At 31.4% G+C, this 26,508-nt stretch overlaps 4 protein-coding genes and 1 non-coding gene across 8 annotated transcripts in view; all 5 read right to left on the reverse strand.

The window, feature by feature from the left end:
- ACBP2 (acyl-CoA binding protein 2) overlaps positions 1–416 on the reverse strand; it is a 4,980-nt gene extending 4,564 nt beyond the window's left edge. Inside the window, exon 1 of the mRNA XM_011046436.1 lies at positions 5–416. Within this exon, the coding sequence (XP_011044738.1) occupies positions 5–169 (165 nt within the window). The 5' untranslated portion in view covers positions 170–416. The remainder of the gene's footprint in view (positions 1–4) is intronic.
- A 3,782-nt stretch (positions 417–4,198) lies between these two features.
- Positions 4,199–9,122, reverse strand: LOC105139775 (O-Glycosyl hydrolases family 17 protein). Of its 4 annotated transcripts, XM_011046376.1 has the most exons (4): positions 8,513–9,122; positions 7,063–7,116; positions 6,168–6,478; positions 4,935–6,073 (listed from the first exon to the last, which is right to left on the reverse strand). In XM_011046376.1, exons 3-4 carry the CDS (start codon positions 6,286–6,288, stop codon positions 4,998–5,000), a joined length of 1,197 nt encoding a protein of 398 aa, XP_011044678.1. In that variant the 5' UTR covers positions 6,289–6,478; positions 7,063–7,116; positions 8,513–9,122; the 3' UTR covers positions 4,935–4,997. The 4 variants fall into 4 exon arrangements, with proteins under 4 accessions (XP_011044679.1, XP_011044678.1, XP_011044677.1 ...); XM_011046377.1 differs by lacking the exons at positions 7,063–7,116; positions 8,513–9,122 and adding an exon at positions 4,199–4,925 and having other exon boundaries at positions 5,018–6,073; positions 6,168–6,570; XM_011046375.1 differs by lacking the exon at positions 7,063–7,116.
- A 3,664-nt stretch (positions 9,123–12,786) lies between these two features.
- Positions 12,787–12,857, reverse strand: TRNAG-CCC (transfer RNA glycine (anticodon CCC)). The gene has a single exon. It is a non-coding gene; the product is annotated as a tRNA-Gly (tRNA).
- A 1,905-nt stretch (positions 12,858–14,762) lies between these two features.
- Positions 14,763–15,807, reverse strand: LOC105139828 (thylakoid lumenal 17.4 kDa protein, chloroplastic-like). The gene is made up of 3 exons (XM_011046437.1): positions 15,702–15,807; positions 15,447–15,574; positions 14,763–15,050 (listed from the first exon to the last, which is right to left on the reverse strand). Exons 1-3 carry the CDS (start codon positions 15,805–15,807, stop codon positions 14,763–14,765), a joined length of 522 nt encoding a protein of 173 aa, XP_011044739.1.
- A 6,247-nt stretch (positions 15,808–22,054) lies between these two features.
- LOC105139777 (Transducin/WD40 repeat-like superfamily protein) overlaps positions 22,055–26,508 on the reverse strand; it is a 5,110-nt gene continuing 656 nt past the window's right edge. Inside the window, exons 3-9 of the mRNA XM_011046378.1 lie at positions 25,290–26,508; positions 25,115–25,205; positions 24,835–24,992; positions 24,681–24,732; positions 24,148–24,227; positions 23,961–24,054; positions 22,055–23,693 (exon numbers count right to left, since the gene is read on the reverse strand). Coding sequence (XP_011044680.1) covers positions 23,167–23,693; positions 23,961–24,054; positions 24,148–24,227; positions 24,681–24,732; positions 24,835–24,992; positions 25,115–25,205; positions 25,290–26,450 — 2,163 coding nt within the window. The 5' untranslated portion in view covers positions 26,451–26,508 and the 3' untranslated portion in view covers positions 22,055–23,166. The remainder of the gene's footprint in view (positions 23,694–23,960; positions 24,055–24,147; positions 24,228–24,680; positions 24,733–24,834; positions 24,993–25,114; positions 25,206–25,289) is intronic.

Genomic DNA, 26,508 nt, shown 5'->3' on the forward strand with positions numbered 1-26,508 from the left:
CTGCGGGGGCGGGGGCGGGGGCGGGTTCGTTCAATTGGGGTTTTGGGTTTCGGGTGATACGGAGATTGTCGTTTTGGAAAGAAACAACGATGGAAATGAGTTTGGCGAGGAGGTATGAGAAGAGAAGACCTATGAAGATTGATTGGAGAAGGTGTTGCCAATCTGCCATTGAAATTAGAAGATAATTAAAAAAACCCTAACCCTAGAATTGATCATCAATCAGCAGGTGAACAGAACATCCCCACGCACAGCTGTATGTCTGCACCACACTCAAACAACGTTGTGAGGCAACATGCGCGCGCAGCTGTAAAACAAGACAACGCAAAAACAAACACTCACGCCTCGTGCACAGCGCTGCTCAAATCTCCTTTCTTTTTTATCGAACTTTATTTTTTCTTGATTTTTTTCCTACAAGTTATCAAATCTTTATTTTTTCTTCTTTATTTACAAATTCCTAAAATAAATTAATCATTGATTTCATGAAATATAATTTAAATTTGTAATTAAAAAATTATAAAGAATAATAATTAAAATAAATAATAAAAAAACAAATAGTATTTTTTCATACGTAAATTTCATTTTGTTATTTAACGTTTATATTTATGCAATATTTGATTTATGTTATTTTGGGATTTTATGTTTTAATATCTAATTGTCTTTTTACACATTTTATAATTAAATTTATTTTTTAATAAATTTATTAAAATAATTATATAATTATATCATAGTTTTCAAATAATATTAGTTTTTATGATAATATTAACAATTACTTTTCAAATAATCATATATGAACTACATAATTTACTCATGAATATTTAATGCAAATGACATATTTATCTTTTTATCTTTTTATTATAAATTTTCTACACAACACTTCTTAAATTTATTATTTTTATATTTCTGAGTTAAAATTATTGGTTCGTGATTTTTTTTTATTTTTGTTAAAAACTTCTTTTAAAATTATAATAAGTTTTTATTTAAAAACAAAAACTTCTCACAAAAACAACATGTTTTTGTGAAAACAAAAACATGAATAAAAAAAATAAGTTATTACTAATGAGAAGTATTTTTTATGAAATGAATGAATAAAAAAAATACGTTATGACTAATGAGAAGTATTTTTTATGAAATGAACATAATTTCATAACTACTAAATTAACAAAAGATTTAGACAATAATTCAAAGAAGTTGGTTAAATAAAATATACGATGCGTGAAAAATCCTAAGGGAGGGTGATAAGATTTGTTTAAGCCTATGGATGACCCCTTTGATCTTTGGATACAATACATGTAATGCTAGTATCGAAAAAAAAACCCCAAAACAAATAAATTAATTATAATTTTTTTTATAAAGTAATGCTAAATATTAGAAATAAAAAATAAGAAAATACATATAACTATTATCTTAGTGAGATCACTTTTGAGTCTCATTCAATGGCTCACAATTTTTTTGAATTTTTTATTATTATTCCACCCTTGACCCAACCCATCATGTCATCATGCATTTGTCAAGATTTTTAATTTTTTTAATTTTTCCAATTTCATATACATGTTAATAATTTCTTAATAATATTTTATGTGAAAAATAAAAAGAACTAAAATTACACCTATAAAATTAATAGGTCCTATAAGCATTAGTGAATAAAAAAATACAAGTATTAAATTAGAGGGTTTATTATGGGGTGTATTAATTTAACACATGTGATTTTAATATCCCGCTATTTTTTATATTAAATATTATTGATATTAATTTAGACAATTATTATTTATAACTTACTAGATTGTTTTATATAAAAATCAGATAGCACAAAATGTTAAATTGAAAAAATATTAATAGTAAAGGTAAAATTTAAAAATCTTGACAAACACTTGGCTGAAAGTGAAATGATGGGTCATACCTTTCTCTTCTATATCCCACAGTTTCAAAGAAATTTCAAAATTAAAAATAAAAAGAGAAACCTTTAAAAAAATATATTAATTTAAAGAAAAAAACAGAATAAAATTTAATTTTTTAAAAAATATTTTTTAAATATAAAAATAAACAGGATTTTATAAAAATTATTTAAAAAAATATAAAAAATACTTCATAAAAATTGAGTTTTCAACTTAATTTTTTAATAAACCCTACAATATAAAATATAATTTAATTTATTATTAAATACATTAGTATATTTGTTTCACTACAAATATAAAAACAAGTGAAAAACAAACATAGCCGCCGCCGCCACCAACCCGATTAATGTTTTTCTTTTGCTTAATAATGAATCCATTATAGATGACAATTAACTAATAAAATATTAATGACAACCAAAGGACAATGGCCATATAATAATAATAGAAATTAAAAGGGAAGTTAAAAACATTGTTAACGAGCTTTGCTTTTCCCAAAGAAATCACGTGTCTTTGTTCATGGGCATTTTTATCTTTTCGTATGGCATACTAGTAATTAAATGATTGTTTATATATATATATATATATATGTGTGTGTGTGTGTGTGTATGTATGTATGTATGTATACACACACTTTTTAAGAACAATAAAATAATTTAATTATCTCCAAGATAAAAAATTTATAACACTGGTAAAAAGGATCATAACTATCTTTTTATTTATTTATGTAAAGTAAATTGACAAATATACTCTTGAAATCAAGAAACTTATACCTTGAGTGGAGAGATCTTTTGGTATTTTTTTTTTATAATTATCAGGTTAATTAAAGATATTTTTATCTTTTAATATTAATTAAATATTATTTAATTCTAAAATTTTGTTGAAATGTAAGAGATACCCCGCTTTCTAGGCGTCATGACGACACCTTCAAGTCATAAAATGTTCTTTTATTATATCGTTGCATGAGGTAGTTTATTGCTTGTCAATTTTTTATATATATATTTTAATTTCAATTTTTATTATTAAATTTTTTAAACCTTTTTGTTAAAGTTTTATTTATTTTTAATTTAATTCTAATTTGTCATGTATAAGTTTTTTTAATTTGGTCCTTTTTATTTTGATTTTTAATTTTCTTCCATGATTTTTTAGTAAATATTTTGATGTTTTTAATTTTATCATTTAATCCAAGTTTATAGTATATTATTTTTTATAATTTCATCTTTTTTTTTCCTTAGGTTAGATTTATATCTCTATTCAATTTAACCTTCCAATAAAAAAAATTTATTGCCTAGTTTCATAAAATATATATTTTTTTTATTTTCATCTTTATTTTTAAATACTAGTTTCATAAAAAATATATTTTTTTTTATTTTCATCTTTATTTTTAAATTTTTATTATTTTATTTTATATCTTTTTGTGTAATTGATTTTTTTCATGATTTCATCGATCCATCGGCATTTTATTTTCTAGGGATTGAGCCTCGTAATTTATCTTTTTATGGTGCTTTCAGTCTAATAACTTGAATCAAGGGTTTGAAAAGTTAATACAGGTCGAAGTTTTTTTTTTTTTTGCTTATTTTCTTTCCCAAATAATTTTACCATTTGATATTATTTTTTTAAAAAAAAAATTGACTTTGTAGTTTTCTTCATATTCACCATTTGATATTATTTTTTTTTTTAAAAATTGACTTTGTAGTTTTCTTCATATTTCTTATCTATCGAATTATCTCATAATCTAGCCACAAGTTTTTTTGGGCTTACTTGGGTTGAATTGATTTTATTATCCAGGTCACATGTCTATCATGCTATTTCTGGTTGACTTGATTTGTGTTTTTGTATCCAATTATATACTTTGAAAAGTTTTTTTTAAATTATTTGTTTATTATCCTTATTATTTTTTAATTTATAATTAAAATAAAATCAACTTATTAAACTTGATTGAGGATATAACTTGAATTGTTTGTTTTTTTATTTCTTTAAAATTAGTTGACATCACATAAACATTTATTTTTATATAATAAAAAAAAAAGTGGACTTGCGGTGTGCACAATCCCGTTTCTAGGATTACCTATTAACTATATTATATAATAATATCCCATGGTAAAATATTACTTATAAACCATGTTATATAATAATATAAAGAAAATCTTAATTAAATAATTAACTGGAAAGAGAATTACTTCTTCATGGAGAAAAGTTATAAAGAAGAAGAATATGCATTGCTTGGCAAGTGGGGAAAAATAGTCCAACCTAAACAGAATTTCACTATTTTTCTTCATCTAAATGAAGCATATATATAATAATAATAATTAAGGAGTGTTAATCCATGTTCATATGATTATACCAATGTAATAGCATTCACTTTTACAAATCTCTGAGCAAATAGCTAACAGTACAATATTTGTAGACCTGTTGTCCTATCTATACGTATTCTATAAGCATTAGAATGAGAGTTACTAAACCAGTAGACATAATGCCTAATTAAGCGTATATTTTCTCCTAGTTCTTGTTCTATAGCCCTTTCAAGGTCAACAAACAGAAGTTCATCTTCTGAGCCAACCCTCTTCTTCATTGCAAATAATCCACTGCATGCACCGATGTCTTCAATACGTGCACCCTGGAATGGAGAAAGATATACCAATTTCTTGTAAAAGAGTTTCTATCAAAAACAAAAAGGGTGAGTGTGGGTGTATTATCATGAGTGCAGAAAGAAAAGGGACATATTTGGATCCACTGTTGAAATCGCCCCAGTTTCGAAATCGCAATTCTTTCCCGTGCCTTGATCGCATGCATTCATGGCGAATGCTGCGTGAGCTCTCACCATGGGCAGGAAGCATTCACCACCTTCTTGAATAGGTGTGCAGTACTTCATTTCCATGCCACACACATAATCAACGTTTCTCTGTAGAGCCTCCACATCTGCTCCTGTTTTAGGAAGGCACCGCTTTTTTTCCTTAAGGCCCTTCTCATGAACCTGGACTCACCAGTGCAGTCACTTGGTACAAGGGCAGGATTCGTAGGAATGGATGATTTAGCCTGTCAAGAAAGAATTTAGATCAAAATTTTACGTGCAAGGTGATCGGAGAGTTAATTGACATTAACTAATAATTAACAAAGCATGTTGTCACCATTGTTAGAAATTATTAGAAGCCCGATTGTAAGGACTGAGATATATGTAGCATGGTGGAATTTGCTAGCAGCAGCTACCGTAGACCTTAGGATTCCAATATCGTACATTGGAGTCATGTCCGGCAGGAACAATCCGAAATTCCTCTCGCAGGTAGGCCCTGGCTTGAGATCTTCATTAAAAAGTGCGAAAATGTAAGTTTCAAATGTCCGGTTGGGCATGAGCGGGGTGCCAGCTCCAGATGTTACATGCTGCATCAGATTCCTATTGTATTGAGCTGCACTTTCTGCATCAACACCAACTTGTGATGAATCTCCTAGTGATGGCCACCCGGTTTCGGATATGACAATCTCAATATCACTAAAACCAAGAAGTTTCATTGCTGAAAAGACAGCATCCAGTTGCGCATCTAGCATGTTTGTGTAAGAAAGCTTGGTGTTTTCATCAAACACTCCTGAACCAGGCCTAAACAGTGCATAATCAAGAGTTTCAGGAGAGGATCCAAAGAATGGATAAGGGTTAATCATGAATGGTGAATTGGTAGCTCTAAGGAAGCTAAGCAACGGTTTAAGAACATGTGTATCATATCCTTGTCGAAATTTCCCACCGGATGGTGGGCTCGAACTTGAGAGAATGCCTAAAGAGTGAGGGCTAGAGATTTTGATTCTACTGTCTAATGACGCACCAACTAAAGCTGTATGAAGAGTTTGCATAGCAGGAACCAAGCTTGCTATTAACAATTTGTTTGCTGTTGATATTACTTCATTGCCTACCAAGATTCGGACAATGTTGGTGGTCCGCACATGAGGCTGGACATTGGACTTCAGCCATTCTTGTGCAAAACCTATGTTGGTAAGGTGAGGGATTTGATCATTTGTCACTGTGACTGTGACTTCAATGCCTGTGTGAGCAAAGGCTCGTAGAATTTCGGTGCTGGCATCAAAGAGCCTAACGCGGTTGATAATGGTGGATTCTAAAAGAAAATGGGCTACCTGTGCTGGTGGAGGCAGGTTGTTAGCCAACGTGCCATAGTTTACTCCAATACTTCCTTCCACTCCTAACAAAATAGCAACATTGATATATAATAAATCATACATGAAATCTTAAGGTCGCCATACAACGAGGAGGAAGAGGCATATATTTATCCATACCTTGAATATAGAGAGTTGAGGCAAGAAGTAAAATTGCGGTGGCTGTTGAAGCAGAAAACGTAGCCAAGGCTTTCTCCATGTTTGTGGTGAGGAGAGGTGAAGGTTGTGAATTGTACTGCATGGGGTATAACCATAATCCATTCAAGAAGTGGACTTGAGATGCTTTTCTTTCTTCGTAGGGGAGGTTTCTGTGCTGTCTGGCTGCTTTTTTCCGGTGAGTGAGAGTACTTTTTAGCTGTTGTATCTGCCTGCTGCTTTAGATGGATCTTAGAATTTTAGCTTTGGCTTTGAATCTTGTTCCATATCAGTTTCTGATTTGATCCAAACTAAAATTACTTATCAAAATATAGACGTAGTTGATTAGATAAATAGGATTATGTAATAAAACTAAAAATTAAGCTTCGATTTCTATGATTCCTTGAGGTGATTTTTATTTAAAAATATAAAAAAAAATAATATAAAACTAAAAAAAAGAGTCAAGAATTTTAAAAGCACACAGATGGATAAAAAAAAAGTCAAGAATTTTAAAAGCACACAGATGGAATGTAATGAGAAACTAGTATGCTCGACAAATTTGAAAGGAATATATATTTATATATATATATCCCCCCTCTCCCCCCACAGTATAAATGGGTGCCCTCCAAATTGCTTTACTTGGACAGGCAGGTAAGAATATATCCTTAATTACTTACCAAAATGGAGAAGGTATATACTACAAGAACAGCATATATTCTTCTCCAAGCAACTGGCTAGAAGGGAATCTCTGTCAATTATAGAGCTAAATCAAATACACTAATGGCCAAAATTCTTAAGAGATTTCATCATTTTTTTTTGGTTAATTTTAATTTCGCAACAAGATTAATTGAAGTGCTTGGATTCTTTCGAAGAAACTCACCTGCGGCCTATATATGCATTCCAACCTTTTGCCATGAATTAATTAAGATCTTGGCTGCCACAAAAGATATGTTTCAGAATCTCAAGAAAAAATGATTCATGCTAGAATATTTTAATTAATTAAACATGAATTTTTTATTTGTATCAATCCAGAATATCTTATCAAATCAAATAATTTAATAAAAAAAAATTATAAATTATAAATCCCTTCTATGTCCGAACATATCTATATCAAGGAGTGCATTTACAGCCAATTACATTTTTTTTTTGTAAAATAATAAGATATAAATATAATTAACTCGAGTTCATTTTCTGCATTCCGTATTCAAAAAAAAAAAATACTACTTCCACTAAACACATATTATGGTATGTGGATGTTAAATGCAAATATAGTGCTATCTTCTTCTTGATTCTTTTTTAATTTCTTCTTCAATACATTTTTCTCTTTTTCTGAAAATCAACACCTTAATTAATTCTTTATCTTGATGATTAAGGGAAAAAATCCCTAATATATATTCATTGAGATGCATGTTGTTGTGCCCTAATGTTTGTTAATTAGTTTTTGTAATTGCAAATGCTCTCAACTTAATTTCAAACAAGGCATATCAAGAATTGGTGGAACTTTATTATTCAAACAGGTTGATTTATATCAACTTCTTCAATTGTTGATTTTTTTTTTTAAGGTTTCATAAACAAAAAAAAAGACATTAAATATTAGGGCTGATAAAAAAATAATTAGTTATAACAAATTAATATAATTATATATATAAAAATATAATAAAAACTACAAAACTAATACTAAATAATAAATAAAGGACATGTTCTTATCTTATTCAAATATTTTATTTGAAACGCTTCGTGATCTTCAACAAATTCCATGTTTTATAAATTATTTGGAATATTTCGTGGTTCGCACAACATAATTAAAAAAAGAGCATCCATTTATTTTCTTTCTTCATCATGAATCATTCTAAGTGTCAAGGACAAGTTATATAATTAACTCATAAAATACTAGTATAAACTTAATTAACCAGGCTAATTAATATTGAACACAATATATTAAGTTTTGGAATTACTGATTTTTCAAGTTATTGCTACCGTAGTGATACTTTATTTTATGTTGATTTTGCAAATTTGCTAGTCTACCATAACATTTCAAACGTATATATATATATATATATATTAGGTTACCAATAATCTAGCCGGTTATAATCTTAAACAAGCTGCCTGAGCTTCTTTAAACAATCAAGGAATCAAATTTGAGATCTTTCAAGTCCAAAGTTAAGCTTGAGTTTGATTGATCAAGCTTGAACATGACTATATATACTGATCAAACGAAGAAACTTCTTATTAGAATTAATTAAAGATATTATATCACTCAAGGCTACCCAAGAGAACAGCTGGAAAATCCATAAAAGGAAGTAGAGATTACACTGAAAATGAAAACATACAGCTTTCATAGCAGAAGATCAGAAGCTCATGAAGAAACAGGAAGATGATCAACCATTTTGAAGCAACAAGAACATCAGCATATGTCCATAATAGCCCAGAACAAGAACCAGAAATGAACAGACCATATAAAGCACATCTGATCTCAGGAACATGGCTTCAGCTGTGACCGTGGAATTACACACACACACGCTAGTATCATCAGATGTAAACAAAACACATACCGGGACAGTATTGATAGTCCAGGAATAAAAATAGAATTTGAGGTGGAACCAGCATAAGGTCTCATGGTGGCAAAAGGATTATAACAAAACTGCAGCAAGCACAAGAAAGAGAAAGGCACATGTGAATCAGTGGAGCAAGTCTTTGATCGGCAGAACTGAAGATTCTAACCATTTTGAGAATTCAGAAACCTGTGATCAGAAGCAGAATTAGTTCCATGTAAGCAAGCGCAGATAACTTCAATTCAGGACATCAGACAATAAACCTCATGGAAAAATATGCTTAACCAGTCCATCAGATTTCATCAAGACACAAACTAACCATGATCCCTGTGACAAACTCGACAGAATACGTGCTCACAGGAACAAAATAAAAGTATCATCCTTGATCAGGAGCAATCATATCATCACTGGCACAGACATTAATTGTATAGATGGACCTCATGATATGATAAGGACAGGATAACAAGACCAGGAGGGAGGGAGGAAAAGGTGCGGGAAGGGGGGGTGGAGAGAGAAGCCACCTGAGACATCACCTTAAATATTCCCTACCTAGATGAAACCCCTATTTAGCAACTAAAACACAGGAAAAAAAAAGAGAGGAAGCAAACCCTAAACCTTGTTTTATTGCTAGACTCTTGTGAGCAAAAATCAGAAAACTACCTTTGCATGTGTGGTGGCTAGGGAACAAAAGTACAGCAACTTATCTGATAAACTTTGAGCAAGCAGTTCTTCCTCTTATTGAAGCAAGATCCTAGTAGAAAAATATCCTCTTCTAATATTTCTTGCTCAAATGAGCATCTCAGAAACAGTAGATATCTGCAACATCATAATCATGCAAGGCAAAAACATATGTTCTTGTTCAAAAGGCTACTGTTGTTGGAATACTCATTTGAGCAAGAAACATTACAAAGAGGCCAAGCGAGCTCCAATTCTATCTTTCTCACCACCTGTGGAGCTTTCACAAGTTGCTGCGACCATTTAGAATCCTGGCATGTTGCTATAAATATGAGGCCTACATGCATGGATCTAAAGCAAAATTTCCGAAGTAATGACAAAGGACACAAACACCACCCACCCCCCCATGACCACCCTACTCCCTTAGCTAGGGCAAATTGGGCCAATGTGTAGTTACATAAATAAAAGCAGAAAATAGTAGCAACTGAGAGTTGGTGGTATAACCAAATTGGTTGGAGCTGGAGAATAAATTGTGGCAGGGAAAATGGTTGGGGGGTACTATATATAAATTTGTTGACACCTGACAGTCAGTTTAAAAGAAGAAAACAGAAAGGAATTGTAGTTGATCATGGAATGGCAGCTCAGCAAGTATAATTTTTAAGCTCAACAACCATCAGCATGACCATGGAAGTACAGGTTACGCCAGCCAATTTTTATTGTGGTAAAAATTAAAGGTTCCATTTCTGAAAGCTACCATTCCATATTTCCATAGTTCATGGTGGCCCAGATATAACTACAATTCTCTATATCAGCAAGTAATTAAGGTGGGATTTGGTGCACAAATTGAAGAAAAAGAACTAGAAAATATTGACATAAGAACTTGAAGGGTTATTGTATTTGATTTATTTCAAAGATTTAATTTCTGAGAGTTTCAAATTAGAACACCTTGTACATGTGTTAAATTAAATGAAAAATAATAATAAATTCATCAATTTGTGCACCAAATCCCACCTTAATTACTTCATATATATATATAGGACTCCCCACAAGAGTGAAAGAAAATCTTAACATATTCAGCTGATATTAAAAATGTATGATATGATGGATTACATGGTAATCATAGATTCTCAATGATTTATTTTATAAAACAAAGCCAAAATCATTCATTAAACTAGAAACAAGTTCTTCCTCTCTTCCATGTACGCGAGACATGTCACAAATACACAAGTATTAATTGTCCAATATGAACCAAATGACATGAATGTGAGAAATACACTAAAATAATCATTGCAAAACTACATCCTCTACTTAAGTTATGGCTGTATTGTGTTTATATTATTGCAAAACTTAAGTTATTACAGTGATATAGTTATTTAATATAATATTAAAATCTTGATGATTAGCTAGTTATGAATTTAAATTTATTTATTTCTATTTATTTAATAAATAATAAATATAAGATAATGTGAGTTGTATAAATTTTAAAATAAAAAAATTTATCTTAAAATGATATATTATAAAAAAATATAAATTATATCTTAAAATATTATCTTATAATTTAAATTATTAAATTACAATGGTTAATTGACATATTATAACATAAAGCTTCAGCTTTCAGCTAGAGATCGGCATTTCTGTGGAGGAATGCACAAGGATACGAGGCAAGATCATCAGTTTGCTGAAATGGAGTTAGATAGAGGCAGTGGACAAGATGTGGTCTGTATAATACCTGTCTCGATCTCACCATGCAGGAGATCATGATGCTGAAAGCAGAACATGGCCGAGGGCTCGTACGTCTACTGTGATGTATGCATCTTCACAAAACGATTCAAAGGGGGTAGGTGCACCAATGATTGCAAGAACCCCCCACCCAAATTCGAACACCTACGAGAATGCAGATCCATTAGAGACACCTACTCCCTCCCCTAGCTACCCAGCTAGCTGGAATCAAAGGAAGCATGTATTGATGATGATGATGATGAATTAATCTCCCTCTTCTTTTCCATCGTTCTTTCAAGAACGAAATGTGATCCACTCGTTAGTTTCATGCTAGAACTTTTTATGGAAGAGATTATCCATTCTTAGTTTATGGTGTGGGTTTTTTTTTTATATTTTATCACTTGGATAAGCATTTTTAGCATAATATATATATATATATATATATATATATATATATATGTATGTGTGCATGTATGTATGTATATGTATATGTATATATATATATGTATATGTATGTATGTATGTATGCATGTATGTATGTATATTACTCATATTTTTATATTCGGCTACGCTCTTTCTATGGTTTTTTTTTTTTTTCATATACTTTGTTTTGTTAAGTTTTTGTTTTCTGCATAAAGATTTTTTTTCTGTTTCCACGCAATGCCACCTGTAAGATTTTATAGTATATTGAGTAGGAAATGGTCAAACCCGAGTAAGTCAATTGTGTATATTTTAAATTTTAGTTTTTTAATTTGGTTTTTTATTACTATTTATTTTATTTCATTTAAAATAATTTGTATATAAAAAAATAATTTCATCCTCCTTCAAAATTTTTATTTATAAAAGTGATTCTCATTCTTTTTATTATTTATTCTATTTAAAATAATTTATAAAATTAGATTTGTTTTAATTTCACCCTTCTTTAGCTTTTTTATTTTTTATATTTGGTCTTTATTTTTTTAATAAATATAAAATATTAAAAATATTAATAAATAAGTTTTTATCTTATTTTTCATGACATAGCTAAATACTAAAAAATATTTTTTAATTTATTTTTCAAAACAACATCAAACATCGAAAAATAACTTATTTTTCAGAAAATCACTTTTTAAAAAAAAAAACTTTTCAAAAAAAATTATTTTTAGATAAAACACAGGTTTCATTACATATTTTATAAACAAAGAATGCCTAAATTATAAAATGTATAGTAATGCAAACCATAATAATAATGATAATAAAAACTCTAATAACACCAATTTAATGATTTAATTGATTATGTTGCTTTTAAAAAGAACACTACACTAGTAATTGTCACATATTTAGAAATAGAATATGATCAATTATGTTTGTAATCTCAACATTGTTTTTGAATTCAATAATAGATGAGAGAAAGAAAAACATGTAATTAAATTTTAATCTTTTTTTTCTAAATATATTCTAATATCATAAATATTCATTTTGAATCAATTTTTATAATTAATTTAAGAAGCTTGACACAACATCACGGAAAAAAAAAAAAAACAATTAGCATTTGATGTGGTAACGTTGATATTGCGTCAATTCTGAAACATTTTGTAGACTGAGGACCTGTTTGAAATATGTCGATAATTTAGTGGGCCTTAACGTAGTTTTCCAATCAAAATAAAAGTGAAATAAAGTGCGCATCCGGGGAATCGAACCCCGGTCAGTACCGTGGGAGGGTACTATGATACCACTACACTAGATGCGCGTTTTCGATTAAAAGGAGCCAATATATTTAATATATAAAATTACAAGGCTTATTGATCACATAAACAATGAAGCTATTTTTTTTTCCTTCCAATTCAGCCACTTTTTTTATTTTATTTTTTATTTCATTTATTTCCTCAATTTCATTATTAGATGTTTTTTTAACAATCATTCAAGTTATTTTTTAAACTTATCAAGTTAATTAAATTAAGTTAGAATAATTTTTATATTATTTAATTTTAAACATTAAATATACAAGGAGTTGGGATGAAATTAGATCGCTTGGTTTTTTATATTATTTTAAATTTTTTTTTAATTTTATCTTAAATGTTTTTCACTTGCCAACCAAAATATTTTTTAGCTCAATTAAATTCATTAAGTTATATCTAAATAAATCTCATATAAATCGATTTTAACTCAATATTAAATAAGAAGTCAGGTAAAAAGAATTTCAAGCAAAATCCACTAAGTTGGGTTAAATAATTTTTTATAAGAATAATATATTCTTGTTATGTTTTAAAAAAAATAATTCAACTCGCACTGGCGTATATACTAGTATCATCTAACTACCGCGCTCTCCTAACAAGGAAAGCTATTAAAACTTCACATCAATTGGACTCGTAGTTTCCAGTTCCAGAATTATTATTTTTCAAGCACTCATTATTGAAGGAATACCTACTTCTGGGATGTTTTAGTGAGGGTTGAAAGGATTGATAGTTGTGTTTTTTTCTTTTTTTTCTTTTTTGGCTGATAATGCACCAAGCACTAGGGCTACAAAACACGGCACATGGGAGGAACAAGAACCAACGGCTAGTCTCATCTTGGTAGCTTTCATGATGTTTTGTGATCAAGATTCACTGAGACTGAAGATTGTCTCATCTTATTACAAAAGCGAATCATCTTTGTCAAAGAAAAAAAATATATCTCTAACTAAGAATCAAAAGCTTAGGCTGTGTGTTAAGGTTTTAAAAATTGCTTTATATTCATAATGATATCAGTGTAAGAGTTGAGCTATTTTTTTTAATCAGGCATACTATCATTGTTTTTGAGTTTGGTAATACTATCATGTTTCAACATTATTTTTTTGGATTAAAGGGTGTGGACGGGTTCATTTATATTTTTTATTGGTTTTCTTTGATGCCTCTCTTTTGAGTTAATATTAATTTGAGAAGTCTAATCCTGCAAAATACTTTGAGACATTGTTATCCTATGCTATGATGTCCTTGACAGTACTTACATTTCACGTTTTCAAAATAAAACAAGATGAACCAGTTTAAGAATGTGCCAAACGAAGACTTATAGTTGTTCTACAATCCTCCATGGGATTGCTGGTTTCTGATCAGGCTGGAGTTTATAATTCAGGGCCAGGTTATTGATTTGATTTTTGAATAGCAGAAATTATCTGTTTCTGTTTTCAATTATTCACCTGAGATATACCAGCGTTTTCAATTATTGCTGTTTCTGTTTTCAATTATTCACCAAAGACATTTCAAGTTTATTGTCCATCAATTTCTACTGAACACTGGATTGTAGAGTCATACGTACGCCATCGCTCATCCTAGCGTCATTGATCCTCGCATTGGTTTATGTTTCCATGTTTCATTGAATTCGTTAGGGAACCTACATATATAGACCTGCTAGCGTTTTCACTAAGATTTGTCATTTTTCCCATGGCTATCGTTTGCAAAGACCACAAAGAGACCATTTGCCTTCAAATGCGAAGGAAAAAAGATTCGTGCCTTCCCTGAGCTACCCATTTAGCTTGGTTTTCCTCTCCTCCCTGTGTTTGTGCACGTATTAAAAAGTGAGTTTTGTGGAGTCGAAAATTGTGCAGAGACATTTTCATTTTTCAAATTTCACCCATGAAAAGTTTACATCAACATGCTCATCATCTACAAGCAGTGGGTTACAGAAGATATATAGATGAGGGCTGAACTGAAAAATTACCTTTGAAGCTAGCTCCAACAGCATAAGCCTTTGACACTACCACTTCTGACGTATCTGCACCGTCAAACTTGGCATCTGACGTAAGTGCTGCTGCAAGAGACTTCCCCTCTAGTTTGGACTTGTCATTTGTATAATCACAGAAGCGAAGATCTATAGGCTTGTCATAAACACCATTTGCTTGACCAATCGTGTTCCCACCAAGTGCCTTCTCACACCGGTCAGGCTCCGTCGATAGTGGGGGCGGCCTCTGCAAAGCAAACACGTTTGAATCGTTGTACATTTTATCGATATTGACATTATCATCTAGTAGTGCTGACGCTATCATAAGGCAGCATAATGCTGCGTGTGGAGGAGAAAAAAATAAACAAAAAAGAAAAGAAAAGGAACTAAATGATTACCCCCCTCATTCCCTCTTCTCCACCACTTATCTTTCCAAATCTCCACCAATTGCCATTACAAGCATTTTTAAGCAATGCTTTAAAAGGATTGCTTTGACCACAAAATTCAGAGAATGGATAAATACTAACAAGGGAATCAGTTTGTTTAATAAGAACTCTTTAATTAAGTATAAACAAACAACAATTACCTTTAGATGCTTAATTTGAAAGCAAAAAAAAAAGGTTATTCAAGTTCCGTCTTTAACCTGATTAGCAGCAATTACAGGTGAGGCAGCGGTCACAGCCCAAGCAGCAAGAATGCCACAAGCCACACTATTAATCTCCTTACTAAACTGAAACAAGCTTTCCCTTGATTTAGTTCCATCTCTAATACCTGTCACTCACAAGAACCACAAAACCAGCAAGCAGTGACCGCATTTTAAGACAAATTTGCAAACTTCGAACTTTAAGAAAAAAGAAGAAGAAACCTGTAAGGAAATGTGAAGGGTCTCTCACTTAACAGAACAGCAGATCTTGAGAGGTGACTGGAGGTCTGGAATTAATGGGAAACCGAGGGCCTTTAGAAGAGAAACTAGATTGGCGTCCATGCCGCAGGAGGGCATACATTTTTTTAACTTGAAAAAAATAATAGGGGATGATTGTTCTTTCAAAGACATAAAAGAATTTTGATAATCATGTTAAATTTTAATTGATTTAATAATATAATAAAAAATTTAGATAATAATAACAAAAGGAAAATACAAAAAAAATTATTTAAGACAAAACTGAACTAATATGTGAAATTTATGACTTAAATATGAATATATTTAAATTACATTATTCTTATAAGATAATTATTTCATTGATATTATAAAGTATTCACGAGTTATGTTTATATTAGTAATTTTTTTGGATCCGTAATTAAAAATGAGCCTATAACATGAATTATGAATTATAAATATAATGGCACTCTAATTATTAATTTTAATTTTTATATTTTGTATTAACTTTAAATTTAAGTTACTTCTCTCTCCTTTTAGTAATGAGATATTTTTTATTATATTAAAAAAATCTAATATAAAGTCCACTAAAAAAATATTAAAGCTGAAATATTTAATGATTCAACACCCATAATATTTATTTATTAGATTTTTAACCCATTATTATATATAATATCTATATTGTATAACTTTGACAATTTATTAGGTTAAATCAGATAATATAAATATCACAAATAAATCATATATTTTTAACACCTCTAATCCATGCCAAATATGGTATAAGATATCAAATAATCGTTTTAATTGAAAAGCTTAAGTGTATCTCATGTTCTCGACTCAAAAACTCAAAGGATTGGGCTAGGATATAAAAATTGTTTTATATTACTTTATAATATTATAATAGGATAGACTTATCTTTTATGGCATGTTTTTATTTTTATTTTACAATATTATTAACAACATCCTCTTACCAAATTTCACATAAAATATGTATATCGTAATAACACATTTTTGCTGTTTTTAAATTAATGTTTTTTTATTATTTTATTCAATGATTTCAATTTCAATTTGTTTAATTGTTTTTAGTTCAAATACGTTTTAAAACCATTTTTAAATACATTACAAGTACACCGTCCACCATCAAATACAGCTTAAATCTCTTTTTGATTAATTGACTATTGAATAATTTATTTTGAATTAATGCATTCAAGATTATTTTTTTTCAGAAATTTTTTTCTTTGGATATTAACTCTTACTTTAGTAAATTAGTCACATCCAAAACTTATTTTCCCTTTCAATCACCTTGTAAAACTTTATGATTTTGGCTTCAACTCATGCATCAAGATATCCTTGAGTGGGATTGTATGAACTAGCTCACATTTATGATGAGATTTTCTTTTAACTCTAACTTTCAATATGAGAATTTGTTAATTCTACCTTAGAAAAAAGTAGTGATAATTTCAAAAACTTCAACATTTAGCATAGTTATTAAATTCAATTTATCTTTATAAATTAACCTGAAAAACTTATAATCACGGACTTTGTCCGAGTCAAATTTAATTTAAACAAAAAAAATATTAATGATATCAAATTTTATTAATTCATTACTCGATCAAACTCAATTTAAATTTGACCAACTCAACATATCTAAATTTTTTTAAAAAATAAAAAATATTATTTTAATAAAAAAATAATTAACTTTAACTCTATAACTCAATAATTAAAAAAAAAAAAAAACTCATATCCCAATATTTGATTTAGTGTACGAACATCTTGTTGTTTTGAAAAGAATATTGATGAAGATGGTTTCCATTTCACTGGGCCTAGCTCGAATGCCCAAAGATTGAGAGGGCAAACACATGGACATTATATAAAGGAAATAAGACAGAAGGATTGGCCCAAATTACATGAGATATAAAGGCCGGGCCCATGCTTGAATAGTCCAACAAGTAATCCAGCCTATAAGGGAGCTGAAGAGGAATACAAGACCCCTCAATTGGATTACATCTATGCTGTCGTGATTCTAGCCTACCATAGTCCAGCACAACCCAATATATTATTTGCTCAATTATACCATCTAAGGGCTTTTTTTTATTGGCTGAAAAGTAATTTTTTTTTATAAAATGGTTTTTATGAAAAATAAATTATTTTTTTGAAGTTTGAAAGTATTATGAAAAATAAGTTCGAAAATTTTTTTTAGTGTTTAATAATGTCATGAAAAATAAATTAAAAAATAATTTAATAATATTTTAATTTATTTTTTCAAGTTTATTGAAAGAATAAGGATTAGATCTAAAAAATAAAAAAATTTTAAGAGCGATGAAAATGAAATAACAATCCAATTTCATATTTCAAATAAAACAAATATAAAAAACAATAGGAACAAAATTTAATAGATAAAAAAATTAGAAGAGGATAAAATTGAAAAAAAATCAAATTTTATAAATTATTTCAAATAAAATAAATAACAATCATAAGAATGAGGACTAAATCTGATGGAGAAAAAATTTGAAAGAATGAGATTAAAAAAAGTCTAATTTCATCAATTATTTCAAATAAAATAAATAGTGTCGCACCCGACATCGCGACGGCCTTAAAAAATCATCTCGATTAGAAAAAGAACATGAATCTGGCATCTTGTTCTTTTAAGGAAAAAGGTCTTGTTTAAAGAGTCGCCACCTAGTATTATGGTTACTAGGAACCCTAACTAGTCAACAGAGATTTTATAGTTTGGGACTGGTTACGTAAAAGGGAAGATATTATCACTCCTTAAACATCCTACCTGAGGCAGACTGCATTGCTAGTTTCATCTTAAATTGTTATATGTTTGTTAATTTGTGCTATGATAATTTGCTTATAATATCCCTGACTCTGGCGTCAGTGAATATTTAACTACGGATATTTCCAATTCTGGCGTTGGTAAATATTACACAGCTATAGAAACAAAATAAATCTAAATCAATATTTTTTATTCCTGACTCTAGCATCAGTGAATAAACAAATCAAATAAATTTATTTTTACGCATGCACATATCTTTTATTTTTCTAGCTAAATAAAATAAAATATAACGAATAAAAATAATATAAATTTAAATCGGTATTTTTATTCCTAATTCTGGCGCCAGTGAATAAACCAATAAATTTATATTATTTTTATTCATGCATACATATTTTTATATTTTTATATTTTTATATTTTATATTTTTATTTTTTTTGGGTTAGGCCTAGCTCAGCCCATAGAGCTGGGCTGGACCCAGTAGACCTAACAGGGTCACAAGTTTAACCCGACTGACCATTATTTTTTAACTTTTACCAACAAGCGTGCATGAACTGCTCACGCACGTTTGCTACAGGAAGCATGTAATTAAAATGCAAGAAGGGAAAGCACGTCTGCTACAGGAAAAACATGTAATTAAACTGCAATGAGGGAAAGAGCAACTTACTTAGTGCTGCAATTGAAGATGATAATGACAGTGGAGGGCCGGTCTGCTGATGCTATTTTCTTTTTCTCTGTTTTCCTCTTAGTGTCTCTCTAGTCCTCGTTCTCTTTACCCTCTTTTTCCAAGCACACCCCTAGCAAACACAGTAACCAGTTGATTATTTTAGCAAGAAAGGAAGGAAACTTACCTAGGCGTGTGACTTCTGAAAGCGAAGTCGAGGGAGATTGGGGAAAAAAAGGGTTAAGAGGGGCAACGGCTAGTATAAGGTTCTCCACCCCCCCCCCCCTTTTTTTATGTTTCTCTCTTTTAGGGTTTTTGGTAATGGCCTCCTCTTGAGATTTCTTCTTTTAGGGTTTCTTTCTAATCGTCCTTCCCATCCTCCTTTTTTTTTTTGTATACTAAGATCAGTATTTATAGTGCAAGAGTCTCATCACTTGTGAAAAAGTAAAGTTTCAATCAAACTCATTCTTTTTTTTGAAATTCGAATTAGAAAGCAGACAACTATCATTATCTTGAGGATTATCTTGAACAAGGTAAGGATTATCTTGAAGAAAATAGAGATTAGCTTGAAAGTAAGGATTATCTTGAAGAAGTACATTGTAAGAAGATAGGAAATATCTTGAGGATAAGACTAGAATGACAAAGGCACATTGTAAGAAGATAGGAAATATCTTGAGGATAAGACTAGAATGACAAAGGCACATTGTAATCCTTAATTTTCACGAAAGTTGACAAATTACACTTTGCATCGAAATAAATCTTTGATCTTTTAATTTTTCATTTTAAACCCTGTAAAAATTAAATTAAAAGCCAAAGGGCCAAAATTGGGTTATGACAAATAGTAATCAAAAGAAAAAGAATAGAAACTAAATGTAATAAATTAAAAACTTTCAATTAAAAAATATAAGAGAAAAAAATAACAATCAAAAGAATAATAATAAAAGTTGATATAAAAATTAAATTAAATCAAATTCTCAGTGAAAAAATTAAAAAAAATAATTAAATATAAAATATATAACAATAAAAAAAATTATTTTTTAAATCTTATATTCAAATTCAAGAAAAAAAAACATGAGATAAATTTCTTCGGAACATAAAGATTAGAATGTGAATAGCTTGTTTAATATTCAATTGATTTAAATTTAATATTAATATTAAAAAAAAACTTCAAACATGTTTTAAGAATTTTTTAAAATTTTCTTAAATCACGCTTCTAAGTTGATAAGATTAATCTAAATTAACTTAAAAATAAATTTAAAAATTCAAAACATGTTATTTCAATTTATTTTGTAAAATTTACCAAGTTTTAAGTTAAGATTTTTCTTTTATTTTTTATAATATTATATCTCGTTTAGACCTAGAATCAGCCTGTTCAACAATATTATGTTTAATAATAATACAGTGTAGTCATGAAGTATGTCACAAATATATATAGCAAAAGGGTATGATATTTTATTTAGTTTGTAATGACCCAATTTTTCCTTACATGCATAAATCAAACTCTAAGACCCCATGGATCTTAAGCTGGTGGTATGAGTGATAATTTAATTATATTCAAAGCTTCTAAGACGGAGAAAGAGGATTCTTTTCTCACAGGTCTGCCCAGCAGAGAATGCCTAGTCGGTGACGCAAAAGCACAAAACACAACGGAAACACATGTAATTAACTATTAATTTTATTATTTTTTAAGGTTCATTAATGAAAAGTACAGAGCAAAAACCTATGTAGAGTAGGGATTGCCAAATGCTCTGTTTCTTTGTCGGGTACATCAACAAAGTTCTTGTCAATCCAATAATAATAATTAAGAAAAACCCCAGATCCCAGATCCCAGATCAAATGATGTTGATCAATTAGGGTTTACAGCTCAAGCTTTACATGATACAGCAGAGGCCTTGTCCCTCAAAACCAAGGTCATTATTTTGGTCTCCTAATTAAGGGACTTCTGTACTCTTTGTAAAGTGCTAATTATCTTGTGTTAAGTATATGGCCCATCAATGCCTTATTCCATCAAATTAATGGCTTTGTTTCTGTACTATCTGCCCTAAAAAATGGATTTGGGAGGAGATGTAGCAATGTACATTAAGAGGAATCCAAGGTTCCTAACCCATTGTGCGCTACAAAGCCATGTGGATGTTTCACGTTAAGAAGAACAGAACAGGCACAGAGTTGTGTTATTCCTTCTTATAATGATCCTCTTTACTTGATGACAGTTTTGAAATTGGAATCCCCATCATCAGCCTCCTGTTCTTGTTTGAAACTCCCTTGAAATGATTTAAGACAAAGTTCTTGTCTAAGAAAAGGAGAGGGGTTCAGTCTTGATAATTGCCAGTGGTGTCACCTTCGTGCCCTAGCCTGGCCTACCAACTAAATCAACAAATTACTGAAATTAGCTTCTGCTTTCTTGATTCTTGCTTGTTTCTGAACCAATCAGTTTTAGCGAGTGTAGGACAACGGGGTTTATAGTTCATACCCATGTTTCTTTACTTGTCGATGCATGCTATGTGAATGCTGATAAGTGAGTGTTTGGAAATGGATGTTAATCCGTATTTTTAAATTTAAATAATTTAAAATGAAATGGATGTTAATCCGTATTTTTAAATTTAAAAAATTTTAAATTTTTTATTTTAAATTATTTTTTATATATTTTACATCATTTTATCATTTTAATATGTTGATTTTAAAAATAATTTTTTAAAAATAAAAAAATATTTTAATATATTTTATAATAACAATTAACGACAACTATATTTTTTTCAGTATTTTCAACATTTTCAGTTCGAACAGATAGCTTATAGCTGGGTGCTGAAATGGGATTAGCAGGCAATAATGGCTGAACAAGTTTCTGTTAAAAACAAAAAAAATGAATCTAGGGCATGAAAATGAAGCCATGGTACTTGAGAAAGAGAATAATCTGGCAGACAAACCATGCACAAATGCTCATCAATTTTCGTTTTCTCATTTTCCAGGCCACTTCCCAAAACAGATTACAAGGAAAATAACCTCCGAATAGGTTTATTTACATAGCCACAATTGCGTATGCTAAACTCAGAGGCCATTTCTTCTACATTTTCCGCAGATAAATAACCTCAAAACTAATCTGAGTGATGTTAGAATGAATTTTAGAGACACAATATACAAAATTCTGTTAGCGAGACAAAAATGGATAAACAGCACTTGAGCAATGATCATAAGTAGTCAACTGCGTGCCAGCATCCTCGTAATTTTAAAAGCCAGAAGCTTTCAACTGGAAATCCATTCACCAGGCTAAAAGGGGGACTCACATTCGCAAGTGCTTGGCTAATCAAACAAGTCATTCAGCTGAAAATGAAGCAGAATACAACCCCACCGTCAAGCTCAGGTGAAATCGACCCTACCATGAAGCCTGATATGGCAGACAAACAATTCAATCATTCAGATTGGCCATCAAGTTATAATGGCAGAGTTCCCCACCATTTTTCTCCCAAATAAACAGCAACCACCAGCTCTGGATTCCCTCCTCCCATTTTAGCAAAGCCAAAGGAAGAGGCTAAGCAAAGGTCCCACAAGCACCTCTATTATAAAGAGAGAGTACGGCAAACTGGCCTCTCCTAACACATGACTAGCATCTTTTTCTGGGCCGGCAGAAACCAATTTCTCATGCAAAAATAATATCAGCTAATTTTATAATTAAGCTGCGCATCAAGATAAGCTAACCTCATCCTCTTGCTCACCCCAAGCTGGATAATCATCGCAACCATAGAACTGTTACCACTTGTCATATATGATTCTTTACAGAGCACCGTGATCCAAGAAAGGGCCGCCCCAACTTCTCAAACATTCATCTACAATGCATTAGTCATTAAAAGCAGAGCAAGCTGGCAACTTTCAATGATGTCAAACTCAAAGCTACAATGCATTAGTCATTAAAAGCAGAGCAAGCTGGCAACTTTCAATGATGTCAAACTCAAAGCTACGCAGCATTGGTCACCTATGCAGCACCAGATTTTGGGGCAAGTAATCCCATCAAAGGGGGCACTAAAAATCCCAATGAAAAGGATCAATCCTGATCAATCAGCAACTGGTAACCCATAATTGTGGAATGATTTTATTCTTCCATCCCACCCTGCAGTCACAATGACCAGACCCCATGCGTGAGAAGTGGCAGTGCTCTGGCATGAATTTTTCAGGAACTTGTACTGGGATTTGTGCATTGTTGAGGAGGCAGATAATGGGCTTGACGGAAGCTTTTCCTCTGGCCAAGTAGCAGAACCCTTGGGAAAAGACTCTATGAAATATTCTTGGCTCAGAGAAAAACTAGCCGGGGAAGAAAGAGGTAGAACTTCCTGTGAACTATTGTCTGAAACACGAAATCCCCATCCATTCTCTGAACCCCCATATTTCATTCCACACCAAGGTATTGCAACAGATGCATTGGCAGTGAAATGCTCATAAGACCTTGAGTTTTTTGATCGAGGAGTAGAAGGTTGTTCCTGATCCATGTAATTCCATAAATGTACACTGGAATCCTCACAGGTTGAGACAATATGTTTTCCATCCAAGGTAAAAGATGCAGATAACTGGTTTGCTGCATTGCCTAAAGAACATAGAGAAATTCAAAACTTTAAGTTCAAAAGAGAAAAGGTAAAGATAAAAAATTGTGCTGTTTAGATCACAAAGATACTACGCAGAGTTTGATATTTCACATGTTTCATATTTGAGTTTCACAGCATGAAATCTACAAATACTAGGCATATCTAGAAGCAATTAACATTTATCACTAAAGCATCTGACTTGTCTGAAGCAGCAAAATTATAAGATGATTTTGAGAAAACAATAAAGAAAAGGAGCTAACAATACATACCTTTATATTTGCCTATCACATCAAGTCCCTGGAGAATTCTGACTTGTGAATCAGCACAAGTCACCATTACTTTGCTGGAGTCTTGTGGGTAAAACTGAAGTTGAAGGCATACAATGAGGTAAAACAGTAAGCAGCATGTACAGTAAAAACACAGTGAAAACATCATTGGAAGGCAAAAGATAGTCACCTGGAAGCCAGTTATTCTTTTGCAAGGTGACTTCTTTTTACCAAGTAAGCAGATCTGAGCATCAAGTTGCAAGTGACTGTCTGCAGCAGGTGAAAGAATAGTCCATTTAGTTAACATGTATTTCAACTTAAATGCATTAAACTCAAAGTTGATCTGAGGAAAAACAAGATCTTTATTACCATGGAACCTAATTTATTATTAACTTTCTTTGAAATACGACCCGTCACCCATTCAAACCCATAATTTATGCACAAAATCCATAAAACACAATTGCAAGAGTTCTTCAAAGAAGAGACAAACACCATTTGGCTTATGTACACGAACCGTACATTCTTAATGAAATGAACTTGCATTCAAAACAACTAAAATCACATAGGTTACAACTAGCAAGATTTCCCATATGACATGTAATTCAACCAGGATAGAGCATGCTGTCAAAAAAACTACCTTTAGAAATGAAAAGTAACAGCATTTTTTGACTCTGTCCTACACATAAAGAATGCAGTCAGTGCTAATTATCAGAAAATGCATACCTGACATATTATAAAAGCGACAATTGCCTGTCATGGAGCCAACAATCCCTCCCTACAAGAGAAAAGATTTTCTATCAGGGCACTTAACATGGAAGCATACACCCTCAGATCCTCAATTCCATAGGATAAAAGAATTGAGAGAAAACTGCCGAACCTGCCCATCTGGACGATAACACACTGCAGTAACTATATCTTTTATATAAGTCCAATCAACAACTTGGCAACTATTGACCGCCCATATGCGAACCTTTCCATCTATTGAACCACTCATGAAGTGATTATCATCCACAGGGTTAAACTGAACACAGGTTACTGCATCACATACAAAATAAATAAATAAATAAATAAATAAAGAGGAAGGTAATTCAACTTGACTAGCAACTAAATTAACAAAACATAGTTGAGAAGAAACTTAAAATTAGCCAGAAGCACACCATAATTGCTATGTGGGAAGACCCTGAGGCAACAGTCACATCCCACTTGCCATAGACGGACAGTTTTATCCTCTGAAGCTGAAAGCAAATGCTGCACCAAGAAGAATTTCTGTAAATATTATGGTTTGTTTTCTTCACGATGTTAGAGAAATGCATCCTTAACGAAGCAACTTACATTATTCTTGGACCATGAGAGATCCAAGACATCTCCACTGTGCCCATGGAACTCGTGCAATGGTTTCTCCAAAATCCGGAAAACTTTTGGAGGGAAAATGACACATGCAGAATCTGATGTTTTCCTCATGCTCCTCATTTTAGCTGTATCAAAAAAGAGGGGTTTCAACTCGGGTAGCTGGTTCACCGTGAAGTACATGCAGGATGGATCTATTTCTGGAGTGTCAAGTTCATCTGATCTCTCACCCTCCAGTACTTGCCACACACGCACAACCCCATCCTCACCAGCACTTGCAAGGTACTGCCCATCAGGACTAAATTTCATGGTTAAAATCGAACCCTCATGGGCCTGGATATCTTGCCCTTTATAAAGAGCTGAAAGTTCCTTTGTTCGCTTCCCACATCGGCGAACCTTAATCCTTTGTACCCTGTGCCTCAGAAGCGCATCATCATCATCATGTCTCAATTTGTCAGCTTCCTGTAGCCTATCCACAATGCATGTTATGGAACGGATTCTACTCAGCCACCCTTTCTTAAGTCTCCTTGGAGTATCAACTAAAGTATTTGGTTCCCCAACTTCTTTCTGCACAAGTTGTTGAAATGAGGGATATGACTCAGAATTTTTCTCAGATTCCTCTGCTGTTACTGACTGTTCTGAGCCCCCTTCGCAACCTTCATTTGCTTCCCCATCCTGCCCCAATTCATCTACATTGCACATCATTCCGCTACCCGAAACCCCATCTCTGCAAACAAAATTCTCCACAGAACCCAACTCCGCTAACAAATTAGATCCACCATTAGACCAACACGACATCATAGATCGAGTCGAACAAAAATCATCTTCAAAACATGAATTTCTCAACACAGTCCCACTGCTTTCTCTAATTCTATCACTCTCTCCTTCCAAGCTAAATTCTTCTAAATTGCTATACCCATTTTGATCTACATCGACTCCCATCCAATCAAAGAACTTACTCCGCCGTTCCTGAACACTTCCAGGGCTCTTCATCCACAGTTCATAAGGAGGACTCCTAGTAATGGAGTTATCAAAACTAGAATGAGAATCAAATATCTCATTGCTATCAGACTTCGCATCAGAAATTGATGCAATGTCTTCATAGGCATCAAAAAACCGGTACTCTTCTTCACTCAAACTTCCCATTATTCTTTGAGTTCAACCCATGAAAGCCCTTCTCAAGGAAAGATTCTAAAACTCTTTC

Source organism: Populus euphratica, unplaced genomic scaffold, assembly GCF_000495115.2.
Source record: "Populus euphratica unplaced genomic scaffold, PopEup_1.0 scaffold97.1, whole genome shotgun sequence".
NCBI lineage: Eukaryota > Viridiplantae > Streptophyta > Magnoliopsida > Malpighiales > Salicaceae > Populus > Populus euphratica.